This window comes from Electrona antarctica, assembly GCF_951216825.1.
Source record: "Electrona antarctica genome assembly, chromosome: 21".
NCBI classification, from domain to species: Eukaryota; Metazoa; Chordata; class Actinopteri; order Myctophiformes; family Myctophidae; genus Electrona; species Electrona antarctica.
Window position 1 is genome coordinate 9,484,238 of NC_136802.1, and position 12,824 is coordinate 9,497,061.

Here is a 12,824-nt window from a genome sequence, read left to right on the forward strand (position 1 = left end):
CAATGGTCAGGTAGGACACCTACTGGACGACAAGAGGTACTGCATAAATCTCAAAGGAAAACTATCATTCCCAGACATGTCCTCTCCATTATAGTTACAGAGTGACAGAGTGTCTGGGACAGACCCTCAGGCATCCCACAAACTGAGACCCTGTCCCACATTGTGACTGGCAGCCATCAGTGTTCAAACTGAGACCCTGTCCCACATTGTGACTGGCAGCCATCAGTGTTCAAACTGAGACCCTGTCCCACATTGTGACTGGCAGGCATCAGTGTTCAAACTGAGACCCTGTCCCACATTGTGACTGGCAGCCATCAGTGTTCAAACTGAGACCCTGTCCCACATTGTGACTGGCAGCCATCAGTGTTCAAACTGAGACCCTGTCCCACATTGTGACTGGCAGGCATCAGTGTTCAAACTGAGACCCTGTCCCACATTGTGACTGGCAGCCATCAGTGTTCAAACTGAGACCCTGTCCCACATTGTGACTGACAGGCATCAGTGTTCAAACTGAGACCCTGTCCCACATTGTGACTGACAGGCATCAGTGTTCAAACTGAGACCCTGTCCCACATTGTGACTGACAGGCATCAGTGTTCAAACTGAGACCCTGTCCCACATTGTGACTGACAGGCATCAGTGTTCAAACTGAGACCCTGTCCCACATTGTGACTGACAGGCATCAGTGTTCAAACTGAGACCCTGTCCCACATTGTGACTGGCAGCCATCAGTGTTCAAACTGAGACCCTGTCCCACATTGTGACTGGCAGCCATCAGTGTTCAAACTGAGACCCTGTCCCACATTGTGACTGGCAGCCATCAGTGTTCAAATTGAGACCCTGTCCCACATTGTGACTGGCAGCCATCAGTGTTCAAATTGAGACCCTGTCCCACATTGTGACTGGCAGCCATCAGTGTTCAAACTGAAACCCTGTCCCACATTGTGACTGACAGGCATCAGTGTTCAAACTGAGACCCTGTCCCACATTGTGACTGACAGCCATCAGTGTTCAAACTGAGACCCTGTCCCACATTGTGACTGACAGGCATCAGTGTTCAAACTGAGACCCTGTCCCACATTGTGACTGACAGGCATCAGTGTTTAAACTGAGACCCTGTCCCACATTGTGACTGGCAGCCATCAGTGTTCAAACTGAGACCCTGTCCCACATTGTGACTGACAGGCATCAGTGTTCAAACTGAGACCCACATTGTGACTGACAGGCATCAGTGTTCAAACTGAGACCCTGTCCCACATTGTGACTGGCAGGCATCAGTGTTCAAATTGAGACCCTGTCCCACATTGTGACTGACAGGCATCAGTGTTCAAACTGAGACCCTGTCCCACATTGTGACTGACAGGCATCAGTGTTCAAACTGAGACCCTGTCCCACATTGTGACTGACAGCCATCAGTGTTCAAACTGAGACCCTGTCCCACATTGTGACTGACAGGCATCAGTGTTCAAATTGAGACCCTGTCCCACATTGTGACTGGCAGCCATCAGTGTTCAAACTGAGACCCTGTCCCACATTGTGACTGACAGCCATCAGTGTTCAAACTGAGACCCTGTCCCACATTGTGACTGGCAGGCATCAGTGTTCAAACTGAGACCCTGTCCCACATTGTGACTGACAGGCATTAGTGTTCAAACTGAGACCCTGTCCCACATTGTGACTGACAGGCATCAGTGTTCAAACTGAGACCCTGTCCCACATTGTGACTGGCACAATGATTTCATCTGATCTAACGTATTAAGACCTGAGGCTGATTCTACACATGCCTTCTAAATCAGTAGATCTCAAACGTTTTCAAGTCAAGGACACCCAGAATGATGTGTATTTGGCTGCGGCGGACCCCCCCTGCTCCATCGGAAAATATGTTTCCAGGGACCCCCAGAAGAGAGGATTTGTGTTAAAATATACAACATTTTAATATGAATGCATTTTTCCAACACTCAACACTGAGGATTGTTCTAATAAACCTTGCAGCGTGGCACAAAGTGACGTGCTGTGAATTTGTAGATCTGCTATGCTATAGATCTGCTATGCTATAGATCTGCTATCCTATAGATCTGCTATGCTATAGATCTGCTATACTAGAACCTCTGTTCTAAATCCTAAGAGTTTTCTGATAAAACTACATTGCTATAAAGTATATATAGGCCTATATATATGTTTAGCTGAACTCTAAAACCACACAGATCCTTTCCCAGTTCTAAAGGGTTGATAGAACTCACCAGTGATGGAAGCTGAGGTTCCACTGGCCATCCTGTCTACAGCTGTTGGTTGAACTGTAAAACATTAACATACAGTAAGTTAGAATAATCTGCTGTTATTATAGGTTTGTTGTCATTACTGTTATATTGTTATATCACACATTGGACAATATAATGAATATAATATATTTAGACCAGCGGTTTTCAAAGAGGGTTCAAATGGACCCTCACAGGTATGTAACTCTGAGAGTACATATGGAACCAAATGGACCCTCACAGGTCTGTAACTCTGAGAGTACATATGGAACCAAATGGACCCTCACAGGTCTGTAACTCTGAGAGTACATATGGAACCAAATGGACCCTCACAGGTCTGTAACTCTGAGAGTACATATGGAACCAAATGGACCCTCACAGGTCTGTAACTCTGAGAGTACATATGGAACCAAATGGACCCTCACAGGTCTGTAACTCTGAGAGAGTACATATGGAACCAAATGGACCCTCACAGGTCTGTAACTCTGAGAGTACATATGGAACCAAATGGACCCTTACAGGTCTGTAACTCTGAGAGTACATATGGAACCAAATGGACCCTCACAGGTCTGTAACTCTGAGTGTACATATGGAACCAAATGGACCCTCACAGGTCTGTAACTCAGAGTACATATGGAACCAAATGGACCCTCACAGGTCTGTAACTCTGAGAGTACATATGGAACCAAATGGACCCTCACAGGTCTGTAACTCTGAGAGTACATATGGAACCAAATGGACCCTAACAGGTCTGTAACTCTGAGAGTGTAGATATGGAACCAAATGGACCCTCACAGGTCTGTAACTCTGAGAGTACATATGGAACCAAATGGACCCTCACAGGTCTGTAACTCTGAGAGTACATATGGAACCAAATGGACCCTCACAGGTCTGTAACTCTGAGAGTGTACATATGGAACCAAATGGACCCTAACAGGTCTGTAACTCTGAGAGTACATATGGAACCAAATGGACCCTCACAGGTCTGTAACTCTGAGAGTGTAGATATGGAACCAAATGGACCCTCACAGGTCTGTAACTCTGAGAGTACATATGGAACCAAATGGACCCTAACAGGTCTGTAACTCTGTAATAATAATAATAATAATAATAATCACAGCAGTGTAATTATTTAACTAAATATGCAGATAAGTAAGACTGTAGGTATAGACCGTGTTCACGCACGGACGCACGCACGCACGCACGCACGCACGCTACATTCTTCTCTAATGATGTTGTTCCATGTGTACATGGTTGTATGTGGGTAGGAAACCTGTTTGACAACCTCTCTGTCCCTCCTGTCCCCGTCGTGCTCAAACCAGGAAACATTTATTATTATTATTATTATTATTACTACTATTATTATTATCAACTATCTACTGCAGGTTCCCAAACATTCTAACCCTTTGACCCAAAAGAGAGAATGTTTTCTCTCCGAGACCCAAACTAGAGAAATCACTTCACGCTGTGTTGTGAGCTTGTAGATCGACTGTGTTGTGAGCTTGTAGATCGACTGTGTTGTGAGCTTGTAGATCGACTGTGTTGTGAGCTTGTAGATCGACGGTGTTGTGAGCTTGTAGATCGACTGTGTTGTGAGCTTGTAGATCGACTGTGTTGTGAGCTTGTAGATCGACGGTGTTGTGAGCTTGTAGATCGACTGTGTTGTGAGCTTGTAGATCGACTGTGTTGTGAGCTTGTAGATCGACTGCGTTTGTGTGAGACACCATCTACTCGCTGAAGATAACATGTGAGCATTCCTCCATAGCTAAACCCAATTTAAAACTTCCTTTAACTTGAACTACATTGAATGTAGGCTGTAGACCATTATGGAAGAACATTTGCACACACACGCACGCACGCACGCACGCACGCGCGCGCGTGCACACACACACATAGTCATTATGAAAAACCTTCTCAAAACAATGATTTTGTACTTCAAAACAATGAGTATTTTACCTTATTGGTTGTGTGACAGAAAGGTGCTGAGTGGATTCCAGCTGCGTGAGGCGTTGCTTCTGGAATGTGTTGTATTCTAAAAGCATAAAGAGAATGATAGCAGTCAATAATGGAAACACGACAGTATAAAAACATGCTCTACTTTGACACATAATATGATATTACCTATAATTACGACACCCTCCTCTCTCTACTGTCTGCTGGCTAGTGTTTCTGACATTTACAAATGTAAGACCACGCCTTTCTGGTCCACGCCTTCATCACCTCAAGAATAGATCACTGCAACGCCCTCTTCTCCGGTTTACCATCAACAGCAACAAATGCTCTTAGATTAGTCCAAAATGCAGCAGCTAGAGTATGAATGAATGAATGAAAAACTTTATTCCGAACATTTTAAAAAATTAGACAAAAGTCAGAGAATTAAAATAAGTTCAATATAGAACAAATAAAATAATATTCCAAAAAAGAAAAAAAACAAAAAAAAAAACAAGCCTCACTGGCTGCAAGTATAATTATTATTATTATTTTTTTTTACTTTTATATGTTCGGAAAGGAGTAGGGAGAAGTTAAAAAACGTATATAACCCTACCCCTTAATAACTTAATTTCATCGTCATCGCTTGACGTCATTACCTAAATACCAACATGGTATAAACTAAATAAATAATTCACAACAGAGAAATTAATTGCATAATTAACTAATATAACTAAACTAAACAAAATACATACATACATGGATGCACCTGGGACGTATCCTCAGTGATGTATCCTAAGGTCATCGGGGTTTCGGGTCTCGCAACATCATACCCCTCACTCAGGTGACCCAGCCGGGGTGATCAAGTCCCGACTTACGTCCCAGTAGCTACCCTCGATCAGTCCCATTAGGGAAAAACCAGGGCCACTCAATCCGTTCTTCCTGAACTACTCTGCCGGGACTGGGAGGTACCATTCTGGCGCGTGGAAGGACTAGGCTCTGTGGGTTGACTCCTGTCCGGGCCCCTCCTACGTCTCACCAGGTCCACTCCTGCTCTCACCAGGTCAGGCCCTGTGCGTTGCACCAGACTCCCAGCACCAGGCACTTTATTCAGGAATAGTGGATTCTCGAGCCGCAACAGTTCCGCAGGCTCCACCTTGCCCTTGGTGGTGCCGCAGGCGCCGCTTGAGGCTTGAATGGCCCTCCTAAAGGCCTCACCATGGGTTTGTTGGGCTTCTTCCTCACGGAAGACACAGGCTGGGGCGCCAACCCATACTGCTCCCGGGTGCCGTCTAATTTCCGGCTGCCACCCGTCTCTCCGGTGGTCACCAGACTATTCCTGGTTGTCACGTAGTCTGTTCCTATGAGTCACTATAAATAGAATAACTAAACAAAATACATACATACATGGATGCACCTGGGACGTATCCTCAGTGATGTATCCTAAGGTCATCGGGGTTTCGGGTCTCGCAACATCATACCCCTCACTCAGGTGACCCAGCCGGGGTGATCAAGTCCCGACTTACGTCCCAGTAGCTACCCTCGATCAGTCCCATTAGGGAAAAACCAGGGCCACTCAATCCGTTCTTCCTGAACTACTCTGCCGGGACTGGGAGGTACCATTCTGGCGCGTGGAAGGACTAGGCTCTGTGGGTTGACTCCTGTCCGGGCCCCTCCTACGTCTCACCAGGTCCACTCCTGCTCTCACCAGGTCAGGCCCTGTGCGTTGCACCAGACTCCCAGCACCAGGCACTTTATTCAGGAATAGTGGATTCTCGAGCCGCAACAGTTCCGCAGGCTCCACCTTGCCCTTGGTGGTGCCGCAGGCGCCGCTTGAGGCTTGAATGGCCCTCCTAAAGGCCTCACCATGGGTTTGTTGGGCTTCTTCCTCACGGAAGACACAGGCTGGGGCGCCAACCCATACTGCTCCCGGGTGCCGTCTAATTTCCGGCTGCCACCCGTCTCTCCGGTGGTCACCAGACTATTCCTGGTTGTCACGTAGTCTGTTCCTATGAGTCACTATAAATAGAATAACTAAACAAAATACATACATACATGGATGCACCTGGGACGTATCCTCAGTGATGTATCCTAAGGTCATCGGGGTTTCGGGTCTCGCAACATCATACCCCTCACTCAGGTGACCCAGCCTGGGTGATAATAGTGTAAGTCATATATATTTATAAACATGTATATGCTCTATAATGTATTAAATTCTATATAACATATTATCAATACAAAATACTCTATATATTCCATATAATACATACATTCGGCACATCATATATATATTCCTATATACATACAAGTACAATTATCTAAATGATATGTCTGTGTCATTGTAACTCTTCATCTCTATACCTCATAATAATGCATTCTATATCTTTTTTTTAACTGGTTCACACTTGAGCATTGCTTGAGTTCCACATGCATACTGTTCCATAGTTTTACTCCACATATTGAAATACAAAATGATTTTAGTGTTGTCCGAGCCACTCTGGTTTTTAGATTTAGTTCCCCCCTTAAATTATAGCCCCCCTCTCTATCAGAGAACATCACCTGAATATTTCCAGGGAGTTGATTATTCCTTGCTTTGTACATTATAAGGGCAGTTTTATATTCTATTATATCCATGAATTTTAAAAGATATGAGTTTAAAAATAATATATTAGTGTGATCTCTATATCCAGCATTATGTATAATTCTTATAGATCGTTTTTGAAGTATAGTTATTGCATTAAGTGAAGTTTTCCCCCAAACCTCTGTACAGTAGTTTAGGTACGGCAAAACCAGGGAACAGTATAGCATACGTAGTGACTTATAGTTCAAAAGGTGCTTTGCTTTATTTAAAACTGAAAGACTTCTAGATAATTTATTATATATATATTTAATATGAGACTTCCAGTTAATTCTATCATCAATTATTACACCAAGAAATTTGTTCTCAGAAACTCTCTCAATTTCAACACCATCTATCTGTATATTTACTTGATTCTCTATTTTGTAATTACTGAATATCATTAGTTTTGTTTTAGCCAGATTTAGTGACAATTTATTCTTATCAAACCACCTTTTTAACTTGCATAATTCTGAAGTGACCAGGTCCAATAGCTCAACAAAAAATGTTAAAACTACCATTTTCAATATATTAGACACATCACACATATCATTTATATACATAAACAGTTTAGGACCCAATACCGACCCCTGGGGGACTCCACAAGCAATGCCCAAGCATGAAGAGACAGACTCACCCAACTTCACAAATTGTTTCCTGTCACTTAAATAGCTTCGCACCCAATTTAATACTCTTCCTCTAATCCCATATCTTTCCAATTTATTAATTAATATGTCATGATTAATAGTATCAAATGCTTTTTTAAGATCTATAAATACTCCAGCTACATACTTATATTCATCTATGGAATTAGTGATCTCCTCAATCGAGTCCATCAATGCCATTGCTGTTGATCTGTTTGCTCTAAATCCGTATTGACTGTCACTGAGTAGACTGTGTTTTTCAATGAATGTATCTAATCTATTGTTGAACAGTTTTTCTAAAATTTTGGAGAATTGTGGAAGTAACGATACAGGTCTGTAACGGGGGGGTCTGTAACGATACAGGTCTGTAATCTGTGAAGTTGTGTCTGTCTCCAGATTTAAACAGTGGTATGACTTTAGCTATTTTCATGCCGTTTGAAATGATAAATTGCAGATGTATGTCAATGGTTTAGAAATCCCTTCAATTATCTTCTTTACTAGTTTCATATCTATATCATTACAGTCAGTACTCACAATGGAAAAAGGAAAATTGACCACATCACGTCAACAATCATAGCACTACACTGGCTGAATACAGGATCACACCATAGCACTACACTGGCTGAATACAGGATCACACCATAGCACTACACTGGCTGTATACAGGACAACACCACACCATAGCACTACACTGGCTGAATACAGGACCACACCATAGCACTACACTGGCTGAATACAGGACCACATCACACCATAGCACTACACTGGCTGTATACCCATAGCACTACACTGGCTGAATACAGGACCACATCACACCATAGCACTACACTGGCTGTATACAGGACCACACCATAGCACTACACTGGCTGAATACAGGACCACATCACACCATAGCACTACACTGGCTGAATACAGGATCACACCATAGCACTACACTGGCTGAATACAGGACCACACCATAGCACTACACTGGCTGTATACAGGACCACACCATAGTACTACACTGGCTGAATACAGGACCACACCATAGCACTACACTGGCTGAATACAGGACCACATCACACCATAGCACTACACTGGCTGTATACAGGACCACACCATAGCACTACACTGGCTGTATACAGGACAACACCATAGCACTACACTGGCTGTATACAGGACCACACCATAGCACTACACTGGCTGAATACAGGACCACACCATAGCACTACACTGGCTGAATACAGGACCACACCATAGCACTACACTGGCTGAATACAGAACCACACCACACCATAGCACTACACTGGCTGAATACAGGACAACACCATAGCACTACACTGGCTGTATACAGGACCACACCATAGCACTACACTGGCTGTATACAGGACCACACCATAGCACTACACTGGCTGAATACAGGACCACACCATAGCACTACACTGGCTGAATACAGGACCACACCATAGCACTACACTGGCTGAATACAGAACCACACCACACCATAGCACTACACTGGCTGAATACAGGACAACACCATAGCACTACACTGGCTGTATACAGGACCACACCATAGCACTACACTGGCTGTATACAGGACCACACCATAGCACTACACTGGCTGTATACAGGACCACACCATAGCACTACACTGGCTGTATACAGGACCACACCATAGCACTACACTGGCTGTATACAGGACCACACCATAGCACTACACTGGCTGTATACAGGACCACACCATAGCACTACACTGGCTGAATACAGGACCACACCATAGCACTACACTGGCTGTATACAGGACCACACCATAGCACTACACTGGCTGTATACAGGACCACACCATAGCACTACACTGGCTGAATACAGGACCACACCATAGCACTTCACTGGCTGTATACAGGACCACACCATAGCACTACACTGGCTGTATACAGGACCACACCATAGCACTACACTGGCTGTATACAGGACCACACCATAGCACTACACTGGCTGTATACAGGACCACACCATAGCACTACACTGGCTGTATACAGGACCACACCATAGCACTACACTGGCTGTATACAGGACCACACCATAGCACTACACTGGCTGTATACAGGACCACACCATAGCACTACACTGGCTGTATACAGGACAACACCATAGCACTACACTGGCTGTATACAGGACAACACCATAGCACTACACTGGCTGTATACAGGACCACATCACACCATAGCACTACACTCCACCACCTCGGAGGAAAGCCTGGTCTGTGTTACCAAATCGCTGTGTGAGAAGACAAAAACTGCAGGTTACAACACTTTTTTTGTTGTTTTTCTTCTTTGTAATTATTTGTTTGGTCCAAAATATTGTTTGTGTTGTCATGAGTTGTCACGACTCGAGTTGGCTTTGTCCGTGGCGTAACCGTCTTTAAATAAATACTTTAAGAAATGTCTATGGGAAAAATGCATTGGGTTTCATTTCCTGGTCCATGGTAGGGGGCGGGATTGTGACGCTCTATAGGCCTATGCAGTACGCTAGTTTTTTATTCCTAGGATAGCTCAGGTTTAGGAGCGCTCGTTTTACCCCTCCGCCACATCTTTTACTACCGTGGATTTTTTAATAGTTTTTGGATTAAGGTTGGTGAGGGGTACGTTAATAGTTTTTGGATTAAGGTTGGTGAGGGATGCGTTGCTCCCCTGCTTGCGGTTATGTTTAGGTTAGAGTTAGAGATACTTCTTCTGCTATTGTAACCAGAGGCTATTGGTACATACTAGACGGACCACAGACTTATTAAAATATACAATCTTTATTGGAAAATGCAATATATACAAATATTACGAGCAATTTATACCAAAGTTAACAATAAAAGAAGAGACAGATTAAATCATACAAGAACATTAGCTTTCCCTATTATCAATAAAACCTACAGCTTAATTCAGTATGGCTAAAGCAGTGACCACTGACTCGTGACCACATCTGTACAGGAAATGGAAATGAACACAATGAACATACACCATGAACGCCTGTTACCATACAAAATGAATACATATAGCTGGGCTATCAATATATAACCTAAGGACTCACCAAAGACAAACTGCTACAGCTGAGCACCCGTAAATTAATACATAGATGTGGGTTCTCAACCAGCCTCTCGAAAACACAAATAAACACATCAACGCTAAAGAGAGAGAGAGAGAGAGAACTTACACTTTAATAAAAGCGTGGACGACGCCCCAAACATATGACAATGGCCAGCACTCCGTTCTCATTGCATCCCTCTGTGGAAACCATGACACGTTGCCTACTAACAAATTATAAACATTACCCCAGTACAAATAACCGGAACCAAAGCAATACCTTTTCAGTGTGAGTTGCTAACTCCCTGCCTCCTCTCCTTTCCTCGTCGGAACGGACTGTCGTTCCTACGGGATACCGATTCAGTTTGGTTAACTAAACATACTGCATGTCACACTTAGCGATCACAGAAGCAAGCTCAGAAAGGGATTTATTTTTTCTCCACCGCAAGAAAAATACTTTTAGTTACTCGCCAAGAGTAAACCCCATAGACAAGATCTTTCCTTCCGGTGAAAAACAATCCCTTTCTGGGAGTTCCGAGCATGCTGGGAACTGGAGTTGTGGTGTTTTAAAGATGAGGTGCCGTGATTTTTTTCCCCACCCTAATACATCATCATCATCATCAGGTATTATTTGTTATTATTATATAAGGATTAAGAATGTATTCAAAAAAGTGTACAGTATTTGTATTTATGTGGACATGCCCACCAGTTCATTAAGTATGCCTGGTTTGCCTGGTGGGTGGTGGTGGGGGGGGGGATAATATTATATCACTTTTTTCATTGTAGTCCTGGGATGTAGTACCACCCATGGTGTATGGCCGGGATGGGAAATGTAGTTCAACAGGCCCATCCCCATGTTTTACAGATTTAAAGGCCCACCTCTATGTTCTTTGGATCACTGGGTCCATCATCCGGATGAGTTAAAGCTCTACTGAATCATTCCTAGTGCTACAAATCTATCAATCATATACCGTATGTCCTGGGTTCCGTCACACACCAGGTGGCGTTTGGAGCCTCTCGGCTCTTCTTCACACACCAGGTGGCGTTTGGAGCCTCTCGGCTCTTCTTCACACACCAGGTGGCGTTTGGAGCCTCTCGGCTCTTCCTCAGACTGAACCCTGCAAAGGAAAGGAAGCCAAGAAACCTGTTGAAGTTAGCTGCCATACTACTATTTGGCCAGGAGATGGGGCCGTTGCCCAGTGCCAGCCGTATTTGGAATAGATGGCCAAATAGCTAGCGGATGTTGACATCGGCTTGAACCAGAAGTGAAAGTCGGCGTGGTCACATGTCTTATCTGGGCCTTTCTATACTAGCGATCCATTTTATTATCATAATTAAGTCAATCTAAGGTGTAATCAAGCGCCGAATATCGCATTTTTTATGAGCCACAATGCATATAGATACGGCTTGTGCGCGTGCACGGGAGTGCACACAGGATTTTTGGCAGTTTTTACGTGAAAATCGCTCGGCGCTAGCTAAAAATGCTGCAACATGCTATTGCTAACGTGATGCTAATCAAACGGGGATTAGCGCTGATTAAACAAAACTCGCCATTACGGCTCTGGAATGCGGGACAAAGGGTCACCAGAGATTTCGACCCAGGACAACTCGCCCAACCGCAAATTCGAGTCCGTTCGACCCGTTTTTACCGGGTCGAATTATCTTTACTTTACTTTACTTTATTTGTTTATTTAGACAGGACAGAGCATATTAATGAACGTCACATGAACGTAAATACACCGGGATTAGCAAAGATGCTAATTTTCATCCGCAGTCCTCACACAAAACAGAAAAACAGAAAACAGACAAACGGTGTAACCCCTAGAGGGTAGTAGAGTACAAGGTGACGGTGGTGATTAAGATTGAGTATATTTAAGAGTAAATATTGTAAGCATGCTCCCCCAGTTGCATACTTTTTTAAGAAGGTTTTTTTGTAAACCTTGCCAGTCCGACCCCGTGTGGCATCGTGTTCACCTCAGCAACAGCTGCCAGCAGCTGGGTGATGTCCAACTCGTTCATTGCATAGGCATCCCATAGTTTTCAAGTCAAAAATAGTAGTATATACAAAAAAATGTGAAATAAAATGTATATTACAAAAAGGCTGAGTCTGATTGAATGTGCACTATTTCAGTCATAGAAAAACAAGTTATCAAAAATAGTTATATACAAAAAAAATGGGGGAATAAAAAAGAGAAAGGAGACCAGGCACTGTTTTAGTTTATTTGATCAACTCACAGTACAAGCACACATTTATACAATCTTACATCCATCAGTGTTTGAGGTGATCAAAAGGAAATAGGCAGAAGCTAAAAGCTTATGATATAGCCTA

General features: G+C 43.6%; 1 protein-coding gene across 1 annotated transcript in view; it reads right to left on the reverse strand.

Moving 5' to 3' along the window:
• The window catches only part of LOC306913842 (GTPase IMAP family member 8-like), a gene marked incomplete at both ends in the record, with an annotated part of 36,976 nt that overhangs the window by 17,044 nt on the left and 7,108 nt on the right, over nucleotides 1-12,824 (reverse strand). Inside the window, one exon of the mRNA XM_079490652.1 lies at nucleotides 11,467-11,613. Within this exon, the coding sequence (XP_079346778.1) occupies nucleotides 11,467-11,613 (147 nt within the window). The remainder of the gene's footprint in view (nucleotides 1-11,466; nucleotides 11,614-12,824) is intronic.